Source organism: Cnephaeus nilssonii, assembly GCF_951640355.1.
Source record: "Cnephaeus nilssonii genome assembly, chromosome: 8".
NCBI lineage: Eukaryota > Metazoa > Chordata > Mammalia > Chiroptera > Vespertilionidae > Cnephaeus > Cnephaeus nilssonii.
Window position 1 is genome coordinate 87,661,910 of NC_137079.1, and position 26,400 is coordinate 87,688,309.

Genomic DNA, 26,400 nt, shown 5'->3' on the forward strand with positions numbered 1-26,400 from the left:
TTTCATAGAAAATTGAATTCATTATACAAAGTATGATACAAAGCTGCCTTTTCAACATGTTGAAAACTAAGTTTTGTTGGTTTGCTCCCTTTCGTAGCAAAATTGTGATGGGACAGGCATGATGTACTTCATAGGATGTGGTTATAATGCTTTTCCTGTTGGATCTGAGTATGCTGACTTCCCAAACATGGATGACAAACAGAAAGACAGAGAAATAAGAAAATTCAGATACATTATCCATGCGGAACAGAATGCCTTGACCTTTAGGTATGAAATTTCTTTGCATTTATTTTCATTAAAATGTAGCAAGGGTTAGTTGAAATTGAACCCACAACCTTTTGGTGTATGGGACAATGCTCCAACCAGCTGAGCCACTGGCCAGGGCTGAATTTAGTTTACTTTTAGCTGCAATTTATTTCCTTTTTTAAATTTTTATTATTCCAAGAAATACTCTTTTGAAGTATAACTTTGGTTATACTTGGTCTTTGCTGCCTGACCTGAGGCCATCGTCAGAGATACTGTGGGCCTTCAGATTTATTGAGCAATCTTTTTTTCCTCCTTATTCCTTTGCTCTCTAATATAAAATGGCATGAAGTGTATCCTTAGGGTCTTGTATATTTCTGGAATGTAAGCTGTCCTTTGTTTTTAAAATCTAAAGCACATATTTTGTTTTTATGAATATATAGATTTTATTATGAACTAAATTCCTTTAACATAGTTTTTGTTAGAGGTTATAACTGGCATTACCTCCTCCTCTGATGTTAATTTAGATTATTTCCACAAACATTTCTCAGCATTAACCATGAAGGTGGTGATCTTAGGATATTTGAAACTGAATAAAATATTGCTCCTATCCTTTTTTTTTTAATTTTTCAAACATTTTATTTTTTTAAATTTCTTTATTGAGTAAGGTATTACATATGTATCCTTATTCCCCCATTACCCCCCCCATCCCCCATTCATGCCCCCACCCCCCTGTTGTCTGTGTCCATTGATTAGGCTTATATACATGCATATAAGTCCTTTGGTTGATCTCTCCCCTTTACTCCCACCCTCCCCTACCTTCCCTGAGGTTTGACGTTCTGATTGATGTTTCTCTGTCTCTGGATCTGTTTTTATCCTTAAGAGTGTAATACAGTAGGGAATGTGATAGTGCATTCACCCAACCCAAGTGCTGTCGAAATTCAGGGGCTGCTATGGATGGAGGGGGATTAGTAGGGAAAAGCTTTATGGAGAAGCTAGCATTTCAGCTGAGCTTTGAAGGTTTTGATAGGATTGTGACAATTGGAGGTACTTACAGGGAAGTCATTCTTGCTTCGGGCATAGCCGTGGTCTAGAAGTAGGAAAAAAGCTTATGTGTAGGAACATGCAGCTCCAGTTAGGCTGGACCATGGAGCACCTGGGACTAGGTTGGGACTATATAGGGAAGACTGTGAGGTTAGACTTCATTTGGGAACATGGTATGGCATTGAGAGAGTCACAGTACTGATTGCTTACATTACGGGTATATGTTTTGAATAGGTTAGGTGCATAAAATTGTGTTGGCCTAGTCCAGGTGAACAAATGAGAGTCTGAACTAGAAAGATGGGTAGGGAAGGCTGGTGGTGGTGGAAGACGGCTAACTCTGAGCAGAGTGAACCATGGAACCAGGAGATACAACCCCTGTAGCCTCAGATGAGAGTATCCCTTAGTCCTAAACTACCCCCATTCAAACAACTCCTCTCTCTTTGCCTTGTGCTCTTCATTACAGATTGTATGGAGATATGGATATGTTAAATACAGATGTTTCTTAAATAAAAGTATCCTGTGTTAGGGAAGGGGGTAAGGGAACTATAACTCAGTTTTATCCAGAACTTTAATATTACAATAAAACCTCGATATAACAGACTAATATGGGCAAGGGGGTGTCTGTTAAAGCTGAAAGTCCATTATATAATAAAGTAGGTTTTCTGCATGTGTATGTTTAAAAATTGACAAATTAGTTTACCAATTTTTACTTATGTAGACATGTTTGTATAGTTAAAATTAAGTATGTGGAAAGTTTTATTTCACAGAAAAGTTTTCTGTATGTATTACTGTAATTTTAAATTTATACTGAATAGGTCTAGTAAATGCCTGCATTCAGTAGTCACTGAGTGTAAACAAATGCACACAGCTGGGGCGTGGCTTAGCACATGTGGAAACATCAGCTAGCACGTGTTATTATGCTGCAGAAAGTCATGCCACGCAACAGCGGAACCAATCACCATGCACCATGCGGTGTGATCATGTGCTATTGATTACCAAATATTGTTTACGAGCAGTGACTCTTGGATTTAAATATGTAAACTGTAGTTGTAGATATGTAATATTTATGTTGGTGAAATTACTACAGTGTTTTTTCCAACATATGGCCTATATGCTAAAATTTGTTAAAAATAACAGTGAGTTAATTATAAGCAAATAACCTGTTAATTATAAGCAAATCTTGGTTTAAAGCATTTTAAAATTAACAGGGATTTAATGGAAATTTTGACCATTAAATCCAAAGTCTGTTAAATCGATGTCTGCAAAACCAAGGGATGACAGTAAATTTATTAGTTTAGTAAGCACTTATTAAATGTCCATTGGGTACCAGATAAGGGGGTAGGTCATTTGGCTACCATGAGTTAATATCTAATTAGACATCATAAACTTTTAAAGGGGGTGTTAGTTCTGGCCCCTGATTTTGGCATTATAAAGAAGTACTTACTTAGAGAACATTGTGTTCTCTCTCTCTCTCTCTCTTTTACTGTTTTCATTTACTTTGTAATATAATACTGAAATCTTGCCAGATTGCTTAGAATAAGTAAATTTTGCTTATAATAATTGTCATGTTCAGGTTATATTTTAACATTTATGAGTTTAGATTTTGAATACTCAGTAATTCAGAAAGAGTAAGTTTCACTTATTATTGTTTATAATGTTGTAAATCTGCTCTTAAAGCAGATGTTTTAGTTTTTAAAGATTTCTCTGAAATATAATTTACCCTTTCAGAAACTACCCTTTTAATATTTTATACACTTTTTGTAGGTGTCAAGAAATAAAACCAGAAGAAAAAAGTATGATTTTTGTGACAAAGTGCCCATGTGATGAGTGTGTACCTTTAATTAAAGGTGCAGGCATAAAGCAAATCTATACAGGGGATATAGATGTTGGAAAAAAGAAGGCAGACATCTCTTACATGCGATTTGGAGAACTTGAGGGTGTTAGCAAATTTACAGTAAGTAAGATACACACTTTTTTTTCAAATATGCTTCCTATTAATGTTGTTTGGTACCCTGCCACATATTTTAACCTAGTAATTCCCACCCTTTTAAAGAGTTTCAACAAACTGTTATCACTGAGTTTATTTTTAGGTACAAGCACTTGCCTAATTACAAATTTTCAGTTTAGGATCTCTGCCTTATGAATTTATATCTCTGTAGAGAGAGTTGTATTGACCTTACAGATCTTGAATTAGCAGACCCTTTGGTACTTAACAAAAGAAAATCTCTGAACTCCCTCTTCCCTCACCCTTCTTTCTGGCTTGGATGGAGCAGTAAACAAGGTGAAAATAGTTTAAGGTTACAGAAAAGATAGGGAGGAGGATTTAATATATATATATATATATATACACACACACAAATATAAAGTACTGAGGTAGTTCATGCAAAACTCAGAACTTTAACTGTTTATATTTTTTTGCTATTTAGGTTTTTTAAAATGTTTTCTTTTTAGGAACAATTGCAAATATACACAAAAATTCAAATACTCTACTAGAAACTTTTTTCCAGAAACATTTGAGAATAAGTTGTTGACATGATACCAGATTACTCTTAAATACTTCATTGTATATTTTCTTAAACAATATATTCTCCTACATAACCATAATCTAACCACAAATCTCAGGGAATTATCATTGACACATTTCTGCCATTTCAGCCAGGGATTTCATCAGCATTCACCAGTTGTCCCAATAATGTTCTATATAGTAAAAGGGTCCTGTCCAGAATCATGTATTGCTTTTTAATGATAATTCTGGAATTTAATGTAACATTTATATACTAGAAGTTGCAGTGGGTACAAAAGACATATAATAGAATTGTTTATACATTTCAACTTTTCATTCCTGTTTTGAGTCCAGGGTCCTGGAATATATACAGGGGAGGGAAAAATTAGGTTTACAGTTGTGAGTACATGAAAAACAGTTTATTCTTGTATTATTATTTATTATTGTATTATTTATTATTATTTCATATCCTCACTTATGATTTATCTTTTAGGTAATTATGACTGTTAATTTAACTTACTTTGCCCACCCCTGTAAAGCACCTAAAAGATACTTATTAAACTATATATACATTTAAAATTTAAAAAATACAACAACATACTATCTAATTTCCATCTGTGTATGAAGTATCATAAATTTTTACTTTTTAAATTTTTGTCCTGTATTTTTGTCTTTTATCTCGTTTTATTTAAAGTTTATCACTACTTTAAAAAGAAAAGGGGAGGCTCTAAAATAAGAGAGATTGGAAAGATTCCTCTTCTGTAAAACTAAACAAAAGCTTACATCCAACAAGTCAAGGAGAAATCTCCAGTTCTGTGGTTTTGTTTTCTATCTCTTCATTCCACCTGAGAGTGGGAAAAATTTTTCAAATTCTCTTTATAAAGATTAAGTAACCTAGCATTTCAGGACTGTGTGTGATGGGTGAAGTGAATTCGGAAATATCTTGCTTACTGGTGGGTTTTAGTAGCTTTTCAATTGTACAGAGAACGAAGAGGTCAGAAGAATGTAAGATAGGGCAAGGGAAGTGGAAGGAAAGCAAAGGGAGTGGAGGCTCTGAGCACAGATGTGACACAGAAACACCCGCTTGGCCAAGACCCGCCCAGGAACACCGCGCTCGTACACTGTACTTCTTCCAGGGAACATTAGCTTCCCACCCTCTGCTCTTTCCCTTGTCTGGCCTGGCTTACAATATTATGTAAAAGATTTAAACTGCCTGGTGAGCTAAACACCCAGTTTTGTAAATATCAGCAACTGACATGAACTAGTATTTGTTCTAAGTTTGAATTTTAATAAAGATTATACTTTTAGGCTGTCAAGAGTAGTATAAGAATATGAGTAAATTTGGTATTTTTAAAAGATTAAAGCATATTGAAATTAACTTTGTGTGAAAAATGTTTGCTTTTCTCTTTGAAGTGTCACCATATACCTTAAGGTCAGTGGTTCAGTTCTGCGGGGTTATTGCTAGTTAGGCTAGGGCTGGGCAACAGTACTTTCAAAAATAGATTTTTGCCAGTATAAACCCATGTCCATTTACTCACAAACTCTTTCTCATGTGGAATTTTCTCTGTTAGGTCATGTTATTATTTTTTTTTTAATTATAAAAGTAACATATGCTCATTGTAGAGCACTAAAAAAATAAAAAAGGACTTATATTATCCCATAACTCATAGATACTGTTGTTAACATGTTATATTATCAGTCAGTGAAAATTCTTCAAAAATAATTTTTTTACATGCAATAAACATTAATATTTCAAGAAAAATAATTTTAAATATAATAATATTACCAAAACTGTACTAACATAGTATAATATCACCAAAGTTGTAGGAAATATTAAAAATCTATAAATAACAGAATTACTTCTATTATATTCTAAAATATTTTTTTCTCTGGCTCTGTATTGGTTCATCAGTTTATGTTGTTCATTATATTCCACAAATGAGCAAGAAAAATAATTTTTAATAATTATGTATTTCAATCTATAGAAATACGCCTTATTTAACGATTGTTCTGTTGTTCGACACCTACATTGCTTCTAAATTTTTACAGTTGGAAATAGTCTTTTTATGATTATCCTTAAATGTAAACTCAGGATTACTAATTTTTATTTTGCCAAAATTAATAGATATTAGTGGCTTGACAAGTTTTAAAACATGCCTTTAAAATAAATTTTTATATATAACTTCTCACTCTTTATAAGTTCTCTTTTCCTTGTGCTAACCCTAACCACTCCATTTCTGTAGCCGACCAACCAGTTCTTGATGTCCTCCCTTTCCAAGGACTTTTTTCCACGTGGTGAAATGTTTATCTTGTGTCTTGTCTCCATGATATTAGCTAGTTTATCTGATGATCCAATTGATGCTATGGGAGAGGCTCCCAGGTAGTAAACACTTAATTGTGCCTTTCTGGAGTTAGTTCCCTGGTGGGGCCTTTTTGGTTAAGTCATTAAGTGATTCTGATGATGGGGATTTCCAGCCCAGGAAATAAGGAAGGGCTGTGCTATGAGATCCTGATTACACTCATTTTTCTTATCTGCTGCTCCAGTCTTCGCTGTAATATCCAAGAATCTGCAGGCTTCCCTATTTCTTTCTGAATAGTTAAAATGGAAAACTAATCAGAGAGGTGATGTAATATGATATAAATAATCTATATATATAAAAGCCTAAGCGACTGTGCAACTGGTAGCTATGACGTGCACTGACCACCAGGGGGCAGATGCTCAATGCACAGGCATGGAAACATGGAACAGACTGATGAATTTCAGAGGGAAGGGGGGAGGGAGGAGGGCGGGAAGAAATTAACCAAAGATCTTATGTGCATACTAGAGGCCTCGTGCACGGATTCGTGCACCGGTGGGGTCCCTCGGCCTGGCATGCACCATCTTGCAATCCGAGACCCCTCGGGGGATGTCGGACTGCCAGTTTCGGCCTGATCTCTACAGGCCAGGCCAAGGGACCCCACTGGTGCACAAATCTGTACACCAGGCCTCTAGTATCATATAATATATGATACTAGAGGCCTGGTGCATGAATTCATGCACAGGTGGGGTCCAGCCAGCCCGCCCTGATGGGGGCCCATTGGGCCAGGCTGGTGGGGGACAGGAGCCGTGGGCAGTTGGATGGCCTGCCCCACCCCCGATCGGGGTGTTGGGGGCCGATCAGGGCCCGAATCAGGCTGGTTGGCTGCCGCAGTGCGTAGCCACCGGTTCTGGTCTTTCTGCCGTTTCAGTCGCTGGGCTTTTATATATATAGATAACTATATCAAAAGGCAAGATAATCTTGGCCATATTTTCATTCTTTAATATCTGGGCCTTCTCTAGCTATTATAAGATCAGAAGGACCTGAAGATAGAGTATGAGGTGGTGGAAATTCTATAGTATTGGCGGACTCAGATTCTAATTCTATTGCTGCCTTTAGTTAGTGTGTAACCCTGAGCAAGTCACTACACTTTTCTGGTGTTCCACTTTCTTACCTATAAAATGAAAGTAAAGACTCTTTAAAGTTCATTTCTTCTTTAAGAATATTGATTACGATTTCAGAAGTCATATCATTCAGGGACTCAGGTCCTTCAGGGTCATTAGGGCTTGGTTGGTATAGACATGCTAACTCTTTTTTCTTATGATTTTGAAATTGTTTTGATATTTGAGAGTAGGGTGCTGAAATACTATTTATTAAATCCTTCTTAAATGTATAAATAAAATGTTTGTGCCCTTTTGCAGTGGCAACTGAATCCAGCAGGAACTATTGTTCTTGAACAAAATGAGCCTGAAAACAGAGAGAGTAAGTATTTACAAGTCCTTTATTGAGGTTAACCTTATTGCTGAGAAGAAATAATATATTGTGAATTTTAATGAAATTGTTGGAAATTATTGTAGTCTTAGACAAAGCATACTCTTTTTCCAGGTTTGATTTTGCCACTCAGTTTGCTCACAAGCATTTGTTTACCATATACAGGTGTGATGGAAAGTACTGGCTAGTAATTAGTCCTGCATAATCTGCAGTTTAATATAAATAATCATATACAAATTGATTTCATAAATTAAATTTATGTGAAATAGTAAACAACAGTGTTCTTCCATACCAAACCAAGAGCTTTTTGGATAGTTTGACAGGAAAACTACATATAAGTAATCCAGCTGGTTCTAGGGCCAAATTATGAGGATATGTGCATTCTTATTAGAGTAAAGCCACATTTGCTCAGATTTGTCAGAGGCTAGAAATGTTCTGGGTATTTGCATATTCTAATTAACTATCAGTCAGCACAGCTACCATAAATGAATTACTAGTCTTCAAAGCTTTATTATTTGCATACTGACACAGATATTTTGAAAGTAATGGAATCTTTGGGAGATTTGCAATTCCTTAGGCACATTAATTTTGAATATTAGTTATTGGTGTACAATATTATTTTTAAATACTAGCTATGCTAGCTTTTTGATTGTTTGTATTCTAGGTAAGTGGAAGTTTATAAAGTAAAGTTTTCTTGATAATAACAATGATTTGATTATCCTGAAAAATCAGGAAATATAAATATCTTTATGAAAATAATTTTATGTAAATATCTTGATTTTCTTTGTTCTGAATTAAGTTTATTTTATTCAAGTAGTAATCTGGAAAAAATACATATTTATGCTTCAGCTTTCTTTTTAAAAATTTATCAGGAAAAATAAGTGAAAGGAAAAGGAAGATATACCCAGAGTGGGACAAAAGTAGGTTTATAGTTGTGAGTACATGAAACAGTTTATTCTTATATTATTATTTATTAAGTATTGTTTTGTTTTCCATATGAACAACTAAAAACCTACTTTTGCCCCACCCATCATGTATGTGGATCTGATTAAAGAATGTATATTCAGTAACAGTGTTTGAGGGGATCAGTTAATAATTCCCTGTTATTAGAGAAAGGACTCAAAAAGCCCTAATCGTAAAAAGATGAATTAATTTATCTATGTTAAAATTAAGAATATATGTTCATCAAAAGATACCAGTAAAAGAGGACAAAGGCAAGCCATGGAATAAGAGAAGATATTTATCACTTATAATCAACAAAGGACTTGTAGCCAGGATTTATTGTTCCCAGATCATTAAGGAAAAGGAAGATGTGCTGTGGTTAGAAGTCCCAAGATTGGGGGAGGGGTTCGTGATTAGGAGAAAATGAGAAAGGCATCTGCTCTGCGGGCAGTGTTTTATTTATTGACTGGATGATGGTTAAATGTGTGTTTGCTTTGTGACAGTTCATTGAACTGTTAAGTTCATGTTTTGTATTCATTTTTGAAGAAGTGTTTTATATCAATAAATAATATCCCTGTCGCCCTAGCCAGTTTGGCTCAGTGTATAGAGCATTGACCCGTAGAACGAAGGGTCCCCAGTTCAATTCGTACCATGTACCTCGGTTGCAGGCTCCATCCCCAACCCTGGTCCAGGCGCTTGCGGGAGGCAACCAATCAGTGTGTCTCTTTCACATCGATGTTTCCCTCTCTCCGTCTCTCCCCTTCCTCTAAAAACCAATGAGGAGAATATACTCGGGTAAGGATTAACAACAATAATAATACTATCTAATAAATGGGTAATATGCAAATTGACCGTCATTCCAACACACAAAATGGCCGCCCCCATGTGGACACAAGATGGCCGCCACAAGATGGCCAGCAGGGGAGGGCAGTTGTGGGCGATCAGGCCAGCAGGGGAGGGCATTTGGGGACAATCATGCCTGCAGGGGAGGGCAGTTAGGGGTGACCGGGCCAGCAGAGGAGGGCAGTTGGGGGTGACCAGGCCTGCAGGGGAAGGCAGTTGGGAGGGACCAGGCCATCAGGGGAGGGCAGTTGTGGGGAACCCAGGCCTGCAGGGGAGGGCAGTTAGGGGTGACCAGGCCTGCAGGGGAGGGCAGTTTAGGGGGACCAGGCCTGCAGGGGAGGGCAGTTAGGGGTGACCAGGCTGACAAGGGAGGGCAGTTAGGGGTGACCAGGCTGGCAGGGGAGGGCAGTTAGGGGCAATCGGGCTGGCAGGGAAGTGGTTAGGGATGATCAGGCTGGCAGGCAGAAGTGGTTAGGGGCAATCAGGCAGGCAGGCAGGCACGTGGTTGGGAGCCAGCAGTCCTGGATTGTGAGAGGGATTTCCGAATGCCCGTTTAGGCCCGATCCCACCAGGATTGGGCCTAAACGGGCAGTTGGGCATCCCTCAAGGGGTCGCAGATTGGAGACGGTGCAGGCTGGGCTGAGGGACACACCCCCCCCCCCATGCACGAATTTCGTGCATCGGGCCTCTAGTAAATAAAAATAAACAAATAATATCCCTGTCTTTCTCAGTGTTATAACAGCTTTATTGAGATATAATTCATACACCATAAATTTTCCCTTTAAAAGTATAGAATTCAATGGTTTTTAGTGTATTCACAGTTGTGCAACCTCACCACAACCTAATTTCAGAACATTTTTTTCTTGGGGAAAAATAGAAATAAGAGGAACAGTTTGATAGAATTAAATACCACAGTCAGTAAACACAAAGCCAGGTTACCTTGGGGACAAATGTCCATACAAGTTGGGATCTGGAGAATAAGTAAGTCTGTGGCCTGCTGCAAAGTGGAGAACTAAGCCTGAGACTCCCACATTAAGCTTGGGGTCCTCCACGGAAGCTAAAATGCTCCCACTCAGGTACACCTTCTGGGAGAAGCAAATGCAAATTTTCTCAGAAGGAAAGTGATCCCAACTTAGGCCCACAGGATATTTATACATATAAAAGGCTAATGTGCTAAGTGTCCCGCTTCCTCTCCCTAGTGACTAGCCTCCGTGGAGTTTCTACAGCCCAGGAACACAGGTGGAAACATTTCACACTGTAACCAAATGTCTGTGAAGCTTTTTCCTGTGCCCCATCTCATTTGATCCTCACAGAAGTCCTGGAGTAGGTAGATAGGAGACTTGGTAGAATCCTATTTTTTTCTTTTCATTAGCCAGAAAATGGAGATTTAGAAAGCTTAGAAACTTGACCCAACTGAAAAGAAGCAAGAAATGATGGACCTTGAAAATGACTTCAGGTTTTCTCACTGTGCAGAATAGAGTCAAACACTGCTGCAGTTAAATATTTTACCCTTTGTTCTCCCTGTGTGGTCTACAATAATAATCTGCTTTGTGTTGATATTTACTGTTGTGTTGCTGACAATTACCTGAAAGAGAAGTTTGGGTGCTTCACTGGGCTGGAAAAAGTTTAGCTACATCAGAAAGCAGGTCTAATTAAGCAAGTTTGTTCTATATCTATAAAAGGCTAAGTTGACTAGCGCATGTACGGTACATTTAAAGCTCTCGCTGGCGCCAATCTCACACGTGTGTTTCTATCTGTCATTGTCGATAGTGAATTTGGTTGACACTTCTATTATAGAGAAAGGGCAAATAGTGATATTAAAATATTTCTTCTAATTAATTTCCTTTCAATCTGCATGAATCCGTGCACCAGGCCACTAGTAATAATAACATATGAGCTCATAATTTAAAAATAACCAAACATAGTGGGAAATATGCCACCATGAGTAAGAGTGAACAGAAATAACAAACAGCATAGACTCCCAAGGATTTCATGTTTTGGAGTTATGAAATAGAGGCTATAAAATGTTTAGGAAGTAAAATATGCTATTAAAAAAAGCACAGAACAAGCAATTATGAAAAATGGCCAGGCAGATTTGAAAAGAATCAGAATTTAGAAAAATAAAAAATATGCTTGTTAAGAAAAACTCAGCGGCTGAGTTAAAGCATTGTTTATTAATGGCATGCTGTTGGTTTTTTGAGTGGAACAGTCTTAATGGGGTACTGATCCATGAGTGGTGGAACATTTAGCATCCCTGACAGAGATGGCAATGCACATCACAGGCTAAGAATCAACTATTCAATTTATAGTGCTGAAAAAATGGTAATCCATGTAGAAAAAACAATATTTGGTTCTTGCTTTACATGATATAAAAATCAGTTACAAAAATATTAAAAACTTAAGTGAAAAAGGTAATTTTTAAATCAAGGGTTCACAGAGAAATTCAGGGGAAGATACAGAGAGTCCCATATACCACTTACCCTTACACATGAATGGCTTCCCCCATTATCCAGATCTTTCCCAGAGTGGCAGATTTGTTGCAATTGATGAACCAACTTTGACATATCATAATCACTCACAGTCTGTGTTCACATGATAAATTCACTCATGATGTACACTTTATGGGTTTAGATAAATATATAATGACATGTACTAGTATGTATCATTATGGTGTTTTCAGTGCCCTAAAAAAATCTTCTGTGTTCTACTTATTTTTCCTGCACCCTCTCTTCAACCCTTGGCAACCACGTTTTTTTTTTCGTGTTTTTTTAGTCATAGTTTTGTCTTTTCCAGAATGTCATATAGTTGGAATCAATCTTTTCAGAATGGTTACTTTCTTAGTAATATGCATGTAAGGTTCCTCCATGTCCTTTCATGGCTTTATAGCTCATTTCTTTTTAGTGCTGAATACGATTACATTGTCTGATGTACATAGCTTATTTACTAGGTGTACCAGTTAATAATGTGAATTTTTTTCAATAAATGGAGTTACACATATGTTGATATATATGCGATTTAATATGTATGCTATTTTGTTGTATTGACAGCAAGCTTCAAAACTTCATGTCATATTAACATCATAGATATTTTTATGCTTAAAATGTCGAATTTCATGCCAAAAAAGGGAGCATTTGTGGTAAGTTTTAATTCATTACTTTATTTTGAAGAAAAAGTTATCGTATACTTCGGGAAGCTTATGGTGAACATGCTCCATCTCAAGATACTTGTGAACGCTGGTTTAAACACTTTGAAAGTGATAATTTCGATGTGAAAAACAAAGAACATCCAGGTCAACCAAAAAAGTTTGAAGACCAACAATTACAAGTATTATTGGATGAAGATGTGTGTCAAACTCAAAAACAACTTGCAAAAAGATTAGACATTGCTCAGCAAACAATTTCTGATTGTTTGCAAGCAATGGGAAAGATTTTAAAGGAAGGAAAATGGGTGCCACATCAACGAAACAAAAGACAAATGGAAAACCGAAAAGTTGTCAGTAAAATGTTGCTTCAACTGCACGAAAGAAAGTTTTTTTTGCATCCAATTGTGACTGGCAATGAAAAGTGGATTTATTTTGAGAATTCCAAATGCACAAAATCATGGGTTGATCCAGGTCAACCATCGACATCGACTGCAATGTTAAATCACTTCAGAAAGAAGACAGTGCTCTGCATTTGGTGGGATCAGGAAGGTGTGGTATATTATGAGCTTCTAAAACCAGGTGAAACCGTTAATACTGATCGCTACTGGCAACAAATAATCAATTTGAACCAGGCTTTGATCATGAAACAACCAGACACGGCAAAGTAATTTTGCTTCATGATGATGCACCATCACACACTTCAAAACCAGTTAAAGACACGTTAAAAGATCTTGCCTGGGAAGTATTAACCCACCCGCTGTATTCACCAGACCTTGCTCCTTCAGATTACCACTTGTTCCGATCGATGGCACACACACTTTCTGAGCAGCACTTCAAATCATATGAAGAAGTGGAAAATTGGGTATCTGAATGGTTTGCCTCAAAACAAGAAAAGTTCTATTGGGACGGTATCCACAAATTACCTGAAAGATGGGGGAAATGTGTAGCTAGCGATGGACATTACTTTGAATAAAGCACTTTTGATGTTTCTCTTGAAATTATCGTGTTTTCTTTGATTACAAAATCCGCCATTATTAACCAGTACACCTAATATCTATTCACATACTGAAGGGCATCTTGATTACTTTCAAATAATTGCAATTATGAATGAAGCTGCTATAAGCATCTGTGTACATTTTTTGTGTGGACATGTTTTCACTTATTTTGAATAAATACCAAAGAGCATGACTGCTGGATGGTAAAGAGTATGTTTAGTTTTATAATAAACTGCCAAACTGTCTTCCAAAGAGGCTGTACCATTTTGCACTCCCACCAGTAATGAATATGACTTCCTATTGTTCCACATCCTCTCCAGCATTTGGTGTTGTCAGTGTTCTAGATTTTGGCCATTCAAATAGGTGTACAGTGGTATCTTGTTCTTTTAAATGAACTGGTGGTAAATTGCCCAGTATTTTCAATGGCATTTCTTAAGGCATTGGGCTAATTGTAAGCACTCAGTCCATGCTAGGCACATGTTAGTAGGTAGGTCTTTTTATTTATTCATTTTAATCCTCACTCCAGGACTTTTTAAATTGACGTGGAAGAGAGAGAGAGAGAGAGAGAGAGAGAGAGAGAGAGAGAGAGAGAGAGAGAGAGAGAGAGAAACATTAATCAGTTGCCTCCTGTATGAGCCAAGGCAGGGGATCGAATCCAAAACCTAGGTATGTTCCCTGACCAGGAATCGAACCTGTCACCTTTTTTAGTATATGGAACCCATGCTCCAACCAACTGAGCCACCCATCCAGGGCGGTATCTTGTTGTTTTAATTTGCATTTCCATGATGACATATGATGTGGTACATCCTTTCATATGCTTATTTTCCATCTGCATATCTCAATTGCATATTGATTTTTGGATATTCACCTTGTATCCTCCAACCTTGATGTAAATCACTTATTAATTCCAAGAGGTATTTTTTTCAATTCTTTTGGATTGTGTGAACAAAGATCATTTAATTTCTTCCTTCCCAATTTGTATTCCTTTTCTTGTCTTATGGCATATAGCTAGAATTTCCACTCTGATATGGAGAAGGAGTGGTGAGAGAGGAGGATATTCTGGCCTTGTACCTGATTGTGTTGGAAAGCTCTGAGTGCCTCACCATTAAGTATGATGTTATTTGTAGATATTATTTTTATTTTTGTTTTTTTGTTAACACCCAAGGAAATTTAAAAAAAAATCTTTATTGTTGAGAATATTACAGATAGCCCCCTTTTTTCCCCCCATAACCCTCCACTATCCGGTCTGGGCCCCGCCCCAGGCCTTTACCACCCTGTTGTCTGTGTACATGGGTAATGCATATATGCATGTATGATCTTTGTTTAATCCCTTCCACCACTGCCCTCCCCCCTTCCCTCTGAGAGTTGTCAGTCTGTTCCATGTATCCATGCCTCTGGTTCTATTTTATTCATCAGTTTATTTTGTTCATTAGATTTATTGTTCATTTATTTTTATTTTTAGATTGAATTGTTGATAGATATGTATTTATTGCCATTTCATTGTTCATATTTTTTTTTTATCTTTTTCCTTTTCTCCTCCTCCTCCTCTTCCTCCTCCCTCTTCTTAAAGAATACCCTTCAACTGCTCTGATTGGGTACTTTTTGCTTCTTCATACTCCAAACTGTTGATTTGATTCTCGGAATCCTCAACTCTGCTGTTGAATCCCTGTAAATTATTCTTTAATTCGGTTAGTGTGTGCTTAATTTCTGACTGGCCCTTTTTCATGTCTGACATTCTCACTAAGATCCTTGACAGTCTCACTAAATGCTTTGAGACTCTCATTAGATCCCTTGAAGTTCTCTTTAAGCAACCTTGTAACCATTGTTTTGAACTCTGTACACAGTAGTTTGCTTGCTTTCATTTCTTTCATTTGTGACATGTTTCTTTGTCTCTGCATTTTGGCTGCTTCCCTGTGTTTGTTTCTATGTATTAGGTAGAGCTGCTATGTGTACTGGAATTGGTAAAGTGGCCTTGTGCAGTAGGTGTCCTGTAGGGCCCAGTGGCTCAGCCTCCCCAGTCACCTGAGCTGAGCACTCTAGGTGTGCCCCTGTGTGGGCTGTGTGCACAGTCTTGTTGTAGTTGCTGTTGGCATCACTGGGAGGAATTGACCTCCAGGTCAGTTGGCTGTGAGGACCAGCTTTGTCTACAAGGGAAGAGCTGCTGTGCAGGGGATACTTCTATGGAGCAGGACTTACTTCAGTGGGGCTTTAGTGTGCATTGAGTCTGCACCTTTAGCGTGTCACTTGTGGATGTGTAGAGTTGTAATCTGTTACAGTCTGAAGCTGTCTGGGGCCTCCCAGGATGTGCAAAATCAGCAACTACCTGGGGCCACCCGGCAGGAGCTACAGAGAGATCTGTAAATGGCTGCTACTTGAATTGGGCTAGGAAGTGCCTGGGTGAGGCCAAGCTGTGAAGCAAGGCAGGCTAGTGCTAGTGCCAGGTCTTGGGCCTCTTATTGATAGGTACGGGGCGCACTGATGCCAGCTGCTGCTTTTCTCTCTTATCTTTTTTTCTCTCTTCAATATCATTTGTGCTCTCTTTTCTCTCCCCTAATTCTCTTTTCTCAGGTGATCACTTAAATTGGGGTTATCAGTGTCATGAGTACATACATTCTTGTTTTGTTCCCTTTGTGTCATGTCTTGTCGAGGAGAATTTTATCCTGACTGGCCAATGTGCTAGAGAGCGAGCCACATAACCAGACACCTGGAGAGGAAACTCCATCCACGAACGGGTCAATAACACCCCAACTACAGAGGCAGGAAGAAGGCGGCAGTGAGGGAGAGAGCGTGAGTGAGTGAGGGAGCAAAAGAGGAGTGTGTAGTCGTGTCGGGGGGTGTGTGCATGTGAGTGAGGCAGTTAGATCCCGCAGGACCTTCGCGGGCAGGCTAACCGGGCTCGCCTAACTAGGCAGCCTATGCTACCATTGCAAACAGTACCGGGAGGCCGGCTTTTCCTCAGAGACCTCGCCTTTTTGAAGGTGAGAGCTGCTGTGATTGGGAGGCCAGCCTCCCCTCCACCCAGGGTGCCCTCAGATAACACCTGGGACTCTACAGCCACCCCTGCCAGGGACCTGCTACCTCAGCTGTGGTCCCACGGTCACCGAGTCTCCAGCCACCTTGGGTGCAGGCTCCTGTGAGTTCCAAAGCGCACTCCCCTCTGACCGGCCCAACACTTTAGGCCAGGGCACTGTGGCCACGTGAGTAGCAGACACGTGAGCAGCCTGCTCCTGTCCAAGGAGCAGCAGCTGTGTGAGCGGCCTGCTCCACCATCCGAGGAGCAACAACCACGTGAGCAGCCCACCCCCATCCAAGGAGCAGCAGCCGCACGAGCAGCCTGCCCACGACTGAGGAGCGGCAGTCCCATGCAGCCCGCCCCCAACCGAGGAGCAGCAGCTGCGCGCAGACCACACCATGCACCCCTCTGAGGAGAAGCAGCTGTGCGAGAAACCTGTCCCCATCTGAGGAGCAGCAGCCACCCGAGCAGCCCATTTCCATCCGAGGAGCAGCAGCCACACAAGCAGCCCACCCCTGTCCGAGGAGCAGCAGCTGCATGAGCAGCCCGCCCCCGTATGAGGAGCAGCAGCCCTGCAAGCAACTTGCCTCTGTCCAAGGAGCAGCAGCCTTATGAGCAGCCCGCCCTGTCTTAGGAGCACAAGCCGCGGGCAGCCAGCCCCCATCCAAGGAGGAGCAGCCACGTGATCAGCATACCCTTGTCCCAGGAGCAGCAGCTGTGTGAGCAGCCTCCTCCCACCAGCCAGAGGAGCCACCACTGCTGTGAACAGCACTCACCAGAGGAGCCGCTACCAGCTGAGGAGCAGCCGCTGCCGCGACTGCCCGAGGAAAAACCGCAGCCTGAAGAGCCACTGCCACCCAAGGAGCAGCCCCTGCACAACTCAACATCTAGATTCGTTGGTGAGATGAAAAATGGGTAGATAAAGAAACCCCCAAAGGAAAGAAAAGGAGGGATCACCAGAAAGGCGGCTACGTGAATCAGAGGCATGCAATATGTCAGAAAAAGAATTCAGAATAAGGGTCATACAGTTCATAAACCGGAGGGATGAAAATATCAACAACTTATGTAAGAATCAAGAAGAAATGAAGAGTGGTAGAGCTGCAATAAAAAACACCATGGAAAGTTTCAACAGTAGACTAGGAGAATCAGAGGACTGAATTAGCGAATTAGAAGACAGGGAAGCAAAACACACCCAAACTGAACTGCAATTGGAGAAAAATATTAAAAGACAGGAGGAGAGCCTATGGGAGCTATGGGACAACATGAAACAAAGCAACATAAGAATAATAGGGGTGCCATAACAACATGAAGAGGAACAAGGGTTAGAAAACCTATTTGAAGAAATCATGTCAGAAAACTTCCCTGATGTGGGGAAGAAAAAAGACACAAGCACAGAGTCCCAAACAAGATTAACCCGAAAAGACCCACACCAAGACATGTCATAATTGTGATGGCAAATGTTCAGGACAAAGAGAGAATCTTAAAGGCTGCCAGAGAGAGACAAAGTTATGTACAAGGGATCTCCAATTAGATTATCAAATGATTTCTCAACAGAAACACATCAGGCCAGAAAAGAATGGAAGGAAATTTACAAAGTGATACAAAGCAAGGGACTGAATCCAAGAATACTCTATACAACCATGCTATCATTCAAAATTGAAGGCGAAATAAGGAGCTTCACAGACAAAAAGAGGCTAAGGGAGTTTATCACTACCAAGCCAGCAATGCAAGAAATGCTAAAAGGACTAGTGTAAAAAGAAGAAATAAAAAGGTCAAAAGGAACACAGGCACAAAAAGTAAAAATGGCTACAAACAAGTACCTATCAATAATAACTTTAAACGTAAACGAACTAAATGCTCCAATCAAAAGACATCTAGTGCCTGAATGGACAAAAAAACATGACCCATATATATGCTGTCTACAAGAGACCCACCTCAGAACAAGGGACTAACACAAACTGAAAGTGAAGGGGTGGAAAAATATCTTTCAGGCAAATGGAAAGGAAAAAAAAAAAAAAAAAAGCTGGGGTAGCAAGCAATACTTACATCTGACAAAATAGTCCTCAAAGTGAAGGCCATAACAAGAGATAAGGAAGGTCACTTCATAATAATAAAGGGATCGATACAACAAGAGGATATAACCCTTATAAACATATATGCACCCAACACAGGAGCACCCAAATACATAAAAAAACTCCTGGGAGATATCAAGGGAGAGATCAACAACAATACAATCATAGTAGGGGACTTTAATACACCACGGACATCACTAGATAAATCCTCTAGACAAAAAATCAGCAAAGAAACAGTAATCTAAATGACTCACTTGATCAGATGGACTTAATGGACATGTTCAGAACATTTCACCCCAAAGCCACAGAATATATGTTCTTCTCAAGTGTACATGGGACATTTTCAAAGATAGACCACATATAGGGTCACAAGCAAAGTCTCCCCAAATTCAAGAAGATTGAAATCATATCAGGCATTTTCTCAGACCACAATGGCATAATATTAGAAATAAACTACAATAAAAACAATAATAAAATTCAAACACTTGGAAGCTGAATAGCATGCTATTAAACAATGATCAGGTTACCAAAGAGATCAAAGAAGAAATTAAAAATATCCTGGAAACTAATGACAATAAAAACACAACAATCCAAAATCTATGGGACACAACAAAAGCAGCCCTGAGAGGGAAGTTTATAGCTCTACAGACCTACCTCAAAAAAACAAGAAAAAATGGTAGTAAATCATATAACTCTACACCTTAAAGAATTAGAGAGCAACAAGAAAAGCCCAGAGTGAGCAGAAGGAAGGAGATAATAAAGATAAGAGCATAAATAAATGACATAGAGACCAAACACACACACACAAAAAAAAAAAACAAAAGATCAATGAAACCAAGAGCTTGTTCTTTTAAAGGATAAACATGATTGATGAACCACTAGCCAGGCTCACCAAGAAGCAAAGAGAGAGGACCCAAATAAACCAAACCAGAAATGAAAGACGTGAAATAACAACAGACCCCACAGAAATACAAAGGATTGTTTAAAAGTACTATGAACAACTCTATTCCAACAAACTAGACAACCTGGAGGAAATGGACATATTTTAGAAAAATACAACCTTCCAAAACTCAATCAGGAAGAATCTAAAAATCTCAATAGGCTGAGATCTATGGAAGAAATTGAAGCAGTTATCAAAAAGCTTCCAGCAAACAAAAGTCCAGGGCCAGACAGCTTTACAGGGGAGTTTTACCAAACATTCAAGGAAGAACTAAAACCTATCCTCCTCAGACTATTCCAAAAAATTCAAGGGGAAAGAACACTTCCAAGCTCATTCAATGAAGCCAGCATTACCCTAGTACCAAAACCAGATAAAGACAACACAATGAAAGAGAACTACAGGCCAATATCCCTCATGAACATAGATGTCAAAATCCTCAACAAAATTCTAGCAAATTGGATCCAGCATTACATCAGAAAGATCATACACCATGACCAAGTAGGATTTATCCCGGGGATGCAAGAATGGTACAACATCTGCAAATCAATAAACGTGACACATCACATAAACAAATTGAGAGACAAAAATCACTTAGTCATATCAATTGATGCAGAAAAAGCATTTGAGAAAATCCAACACCCTTTCTTGATAAAAACTCTCAGCAAGGTGGGAATAGAAGGATCATACCTCAACATAATAAAAGCCATAAATGACAAACCCACAGCTAACATCATACTCAATGGGCAAAAACTAAAACCATTTCCCCTAAGAACAGGAACAAGACAGGGATGCCCACTCTCACCACTCCTGTTCGACATAGTGCTGGAAATACTTGCCATTGTGTTTAGACAATAAGAAGAAATAAAAGACATCCAATTGGAAAAGAAGTAAAGCTGTCCTTATTTGCAGATGACATGATGTTGTACATAGAAAACCCTAAGGACTCCATCAAAAAATTATTAGAGTTAATAAATGAATTCGGCAATATAGCAGGATATAAAATTAACACCAATAAATCTATGGCATTTCTATACACCAAAAAATGAACTTACAGAAAGAGAGTCTAAAAAAGCAATCCCATTTACCATTGCACCAAAAACATTAAGATACCTAGGAATAAACCTAACTAAGGCGGTAAAAGACCTGTATGTGGAAAATTACAGGACACTGAAAAAAAGAGATAGAGGAAGACATAAACAGATGGAAGAACATACCGTGTTCATGGATTGGTAGAATCAACATCATTAAAATGCCCATACTACCCAAAGCAATCTATAGATTCAATGCAGTCCCCATTACAATACCAACATCATATTTCACAGACCTAGAATGAACTTTCCAAAAATTCATCTGGAATAAAAAAAGACCCCGAACAGCTGCAGCAATCCTGAGAAAGAAGAATAAAGTAAGAGGGATCTCAATACCAGATATCAAGCTGTATTACAAAGCCATTGTTCTCAAAACTGCCTGGTACTGGCACAAGAACAGACATATAGATCAATGGAACAGAATAGAGAACCCAGAAATTGACCCAAACCACTATGCTCAATTAATATTTGACAAAAGAGGCAAAACATACAATGGAGTCAAGATAGTCTCTTCAATAAATGGTGTTGGGAAAATTGGACATACATGCAAAAAAATGAAACTAGACCCCCAACGTACATCATACACAAAAATAAACTCAAAAGGGATAAAGGACTTAAACAGAAGACAGGAAACCATAAAAATACTAGAGCAATCCACAGGCAGCAAAATCTCACACATATGCCGAAGCAATTTCTTCACTGATACTGCTCCTAGGGCAATGGAAACTAAAGAGAAAATAAACAAATGGGACTACATCAAAATAAAAAGCTTTTGCACAGTAAAAGAAACCATCCACAAAACAACAAGAAAGCTCACTGTATGGGAGAAGATATTTGCCAATGTCATCACTGATAAGGGTTTAATCTGCAACATTTACAGGGAACTCATACAATTTAACAAAAGGAAGATAAACAACCCAATAAAAAAAATGGGCAACGTACCTAAATAGATACTTTTCAAAAGAAGACAGAAGGAAGGCCAAGAGACATATGAAAACATGCTCAAAGTCACTAATTATCCGAGAGATGCAAATCAAAATGACAATGTGGTACCATCTCACACCTGTCAGAATGGCTATCATCAACAAATCAACAAATGACAAGTTTTGGCGAGGATGCAGAGAAAAAGGAACTCTTTTGTACTGCTGGTGGGAATGCAGACTGGTGCAGCCACTGTGGAAAACAGTATGGAGTTTCCTCAAAAAACTAAAAATGGAACTCCCATTTGACCCAGTGATCCCACCTCTAGGAATATATCCCAAGAAACTCGAAACACCAATCAGAAAGGATATATGCACCCCTATGTTCATAGCAGCACAATTCACCATAGCTAAGATTTGGAAACAGCCTAAGTGCCCATCAGCAGATGAGTGGATTAAAAAACTGGTACATCTACACAATGGAATACTTGCTGCAATAAAAAAGAAGGAATTCTTACCACTTGCTACAGCATGGATGGAACTGGAGAGCATTTTTGCTAAGCGAAATAAGCCAGTCAGAGAAAGATAAATATCACACGATCTCACTCATTTATGGAATACTAGTGGCCCAGTGCACAAAATTCGTGCACATTAAAAGGGGATTAATTAGAGGAAATAGTTTAATATTTCTATTTGCCCTTTCTCTATAATAGAAGTGTCAGAGATGAAAGAAAAGTAGTAAAATGTATATGAAAACCTTCCTCCTATCAGAGTCTGGGGTGCTCTACGGGACCCAGAGTCAGGTCTCTGCCCACCCACATACACCTCAAAATCGCATGAGACCCAGACCCGGCCACGCCCTCCTCACCCCCCCGCATTGGGCTAGATCCAGACCTGGCCAGTCCCTCCTTTGTCTAGCCCCGCCGGGCAGGGGGCGTAGCCTCAGGTCCCCTGGCCCGGTGCCAGGACGGGGGGTGTGGCCTGAGGTCCCCCAGCCCAGACCAGGGTGGGCGGGGGCGTGCCTTGAGGTCCCCTGTCAAGCCCTGCTGGGTGGGGGGCATGGCCTGAGGTCCCCCATCAAGCCCTACGAGGCAGGGGGGGCGCAGCCTCAGGTCCCCTGGCCCAGCACCGGTGGGCGGGCGGGGCGGCCTGAGTTCCCCCAACCCAGCACTGAGGGTACACCTTGAGGTCCCCTGTCAAGCCCCACCTGGTGGGGGGCGCGGCCTGACATCCCCCAGCCTGGCGCTGGGGCGGGGGGAGCAGCCTGAGGTCCCTAGACCAGCACCAGGACGGGAAGCGCACCTTGAGGTCCCCCATCAAGCCCCGCCGGTCGGGGGGCATGGCCTTAGGTCCCCTGGCCTGGTGCTGGGGCGGGGGGCATGGCCTGAGGTCCCCCAGCCTGACGCCAGGGCAGGGGCTCTGCCTGAGGTCCCCTGTCAAGCCCTGCCGGGTGGGGGGCACAGCCTGAGGTCCCCTGTCAAGCCCTGCCAGGTGGGGGATGTGACCTGAGGTCCCCTGTCAAGCCCCACAGGGGTGGTGGCGGAGGGCGTAGCCTCAGGTCCCTGCTGATTGCTCATTAAGGCTCCTTATGGGAACTTGGCCTCAGCTGTGGGTGCAGCCATCTTTGTGACGGAGTGATGGTCAGTTAGCATATTTCCTCTTTATTAGATAGGATCATGAACAACATAAACTGATGAACAAAAACAGATCCAGCCCTAGCCAGCTTGGCTCAGTGGATAGAGCATCAGCCTGTGGACTGAAGGGTCCCAGGTTTGATTCCGGCCAAGGGCACATGCCTGGGTTGCGTGCTTAATCTCCTGTAGGGGTTGTACAGGAGGCAGCTGATCAGTGATTCTCATCATTGATGTTTCTATCTCTCTCTCCTTCTCCCTTCCTCTCTGAAATCAATAAAGGAATGTATTTAAAAAATAAATAAACAGATCCAGAGACAGAAGCATCGATCAGACCGTCAAGCCTCAGAGGGAAGGTAGGGGAGGGCAGGGGTAAGGGGGGGAGATCAACCAAAGGACTTGTATGCATGCATATAAGCCTAACCAATGGACACGGACAACAGGGGGGGTGAGGGCATGAGTGGGGGGGTTGTAGGGGCAATGGGTGGATAAGCACACATATGTAATACTTTAATCAATAAAGAAATTTAAAAAAACCACACAAAGTTACATGGTCCCGCTTCCTCTGAGCTCTAGCACCAGGTGGTGGCTCTGGAGCATCCAAGGGACATATTGGGAGGCACTGGACTGTCTGGCATCTGGGCAGGAACTCGGGGATGGCTTTCTCCCAGACTGGGGTGCTTTCAGGGGTCATTGTTCCTATGCTGGGATGTCCTCCATCGTATAGCTGACTAGCAGCCATATTTGAGTTTCTATTAGCCTGGCCCACACTGTTTGCTCTGCCCTGGTGATTCCCTGAAACCCCCACCCCATCCACTTTGTAGCCCCACCAAGATGTTTGCAACAGCTTTTCCATATGAATGGCCTGTCCTGGCTCAGGCTTCAGACTTTCCTAAAATCTTTCAAACAAATAACAGCTGACATCATCGTGCCCCAAACCTATCAATAAGAGGCCCAAGACTGGGCACTAGCACCAGTGTGCCTTGCTTCATAGCATGGCCTAACCAGGGCACTTCCTAGCCCAATACAAGTAGCAGCCATCTGCAGATCTCTCTCTAGCTCCTGCCAGAGTGGCTGACTCTGCACCTCCCAGGAGGCCCCAGAGCCAGTGTACCTGGTGGACAGCTTCAGACCATACCAGATTACATCTCTACGCATCCACAAGTGACACACTCAAGGGGCAGACTCAGTGGACACATTATATTTCTGTCAGCTTCAACTTCCTCACCTTCATCAATTATCCTGTCTTCAATCTCCTAAAGCCTCCTTCTGGCAACTTCACACTGTGTGTCCCAGTTGTCTGACCCTTTTCTTCACAAATAGCATCTAGCATGCCAGGTGCAGAAAGCCCACTAGTGCATGGATTTACTCCTTGACCCTCTGCATTCTAATGTGCACAAGAGTCCTGTCGTTAGGACCAGTACAGAACCCTGCTTCAGTGAGAGTTTTCTTTCTTGCTGGATAATCCTCCTCCTGTTGCTCTAGCTGTGTTTCTTTTTATGGGGGCTTCTCTCTGAAGCATGTCTACTGCACCACACCCCTACTGGCGATGCTCCGGGAAATGGTCTGGGAAGAGGGGCCAGCTCCTCGCTGTAGGCCCCAGTGGGAAGGCCCACCCAAGCTGCCACAGGGGCCACCACTAAAGGGCCCACCAAGCACGGCATGACCAGAGAGAAATGAAGCTGCGCCCACGGTCCTGGCATCCACGGCCCCAGGCCCGGCAGCTAGGAATTTTTATATGTTGCTGGTTGGACTGAAAATGTATACAACCACCTGGGAAAACAATTTAACATGCATATACTCCATGACTCAGCAGTTTGACTTCTAAGTATGTGCCCTACAAAAACTCTTGCATATTGTATAAAAGTAAGAGATAAGTAATTTATTGCAACATTGTTCTTAAAAGCAAAAACTGTACTTAACACAAATGTTTAGCTCTAGAGATTAGATAAAATATTATTGTATACTAGGCCTGCAGGGGAGGGCAGTTGGGGACAACCAGGCCTGCAGGGGAGGGCAGTTAGGGGCGACCAGGCAGGCAGGGGAGGGCAGTTAGGGGTGACCAGGCCGGCACAGGTGTCAATCAGGCTGGCAGGGGAGTGGTTAGGGGGTGATCAGGCTGGCAGGCAGAAGAGGTTACGGGCAATCAGGCAGTCAGGCAGGTGAGCGGTTGGGAGCCAGCAGGCCTGGCCTATGATCAGGGCCATCTTTCCCTGCTGCTGGCAGCTGGCCCCGCCCCCCACCGCCACCCACCCCTGGTTCTCTGTTCACCATCGGGGGACTGGAGCCTGCTGGCTGGGGGGAGAGACTAAGAGGTCGGCCGTTCCTGCCCGCTCGCCGGCCCCGCCCCCGCCACTGGCCGTCCTCTGTGTGTGGGGCGACCAGAGGGGCGAGGGCCTTGGCCTGGCACTGCCCGCATCCCCCGCCACCCACCCCAGTTCCCCGCTCGTCATCGGGCGATGGGATCCTGCCGGCTGGGGGAAGGGACCGAGAGGTGGTCAGTGCGCCTCACAGTGATTGGTCGAGGGGTCGTTCTGGTCGTTCCACACTTAGGGTCAATGTGTATATTTACCTTTTATTATATAGGATTCCCATAGTGAATATGTAGCAGTGAAAGTAAATAAACTGCATCTATATTCTTAGATGAGAATGGCACCAGGTGTTAGACCCGTGGAACTTGAGTTCTGACTAGAAAAAATGCAGAGCCAAACCTCAAACTAAAGAGAACGTTTATTTAGAAAAATCACAGAGGTAGAAGAAATGGACCGTGCAAGAAATGGGTTCAGGAAACAAGGTACGGAAGCCAAAGAAGGACCCTTGCAGCTTAGGAGAGCGGAGTAAGGAGAAAGTGCCTGCAGGATGGAGAAGGGAAGGAGAAAGGCAGGTGCTCGGGGTGGGAGGAGCACACTGGGTCCTTGTCCTAAAAGCTTCTAAGGGTGGGATTTTAGGGGAGGTCCCTGGGGAGGATCTTAATAGAATATTCATCAGCTTTCCAGGTGAATCCTTTCAGGGCTGTGGTTTCTGCTGATTGGTCGGCACCAAGGCGTCATTAGTCATGCAACTGAGGTCAGCTGTGGGTCATTTGTTTGGTTTTGCTGCTTTTCTAGGACTGGAGCTGAAACACAACTGAGGCCTAGATGTTATCTGTAGGGAGGAAAGGTCAGAGGGTTTAAGTCACGTGACCAGCGATTTCCTAGGGGAGGAAACGTTACCCTGGGAACGAGGTCCCACCCTAC

At 41.3% G+C, this 26,400-nt stretch overlaps 1 protein-coding gene across 6 annotated transcripts in view; it reads left to right on the top strand.

The window, feature by feature from the left end:
* CDADC1 (cytidine and dCMP deaminase domain containing 1) overlaps positions 1 to 26,400 on the top strand; it is an 86,814-nt gene that overhangs the window by 52,679 nt on the left and 7,735 nt on the right. For 4 of the 6 annotated variants that reach the window (XM_079779615.1, XM_079779616.1, XM_079779618.1 and 1 more), the window contains 5 exons: positions 98 to 267; positions 3,052 to 3,241; positions 7,509 to 7,569; positions 9,189 to 9,315; positions 12,531 to 14,014. In XM_079779615.1, coding sequence (XP_079635741.1) covers positions 98 to 267; positions 3,052 to 3,241; positions 7,509 to 7,569; positions 9,189 to 9,315; positions 12,531 to 13,173 — 1,191 coding nt within the window. In that variant the 3' untranslated portion in view covers positions 13,174 to 14,014. Of the gene's footprint in view, positions 1 to 97; positions 268 to 3,051; positions 3,242 to 7,508; positions 7,570 to 9,188; positions 9,316 to 12,530; positions 14,015 to 26,400 lie in introns of those variants that run through there. The other 2 variants (XM_079779619.1, XM_079779620.1) reach the window with 2 other exon arrangements.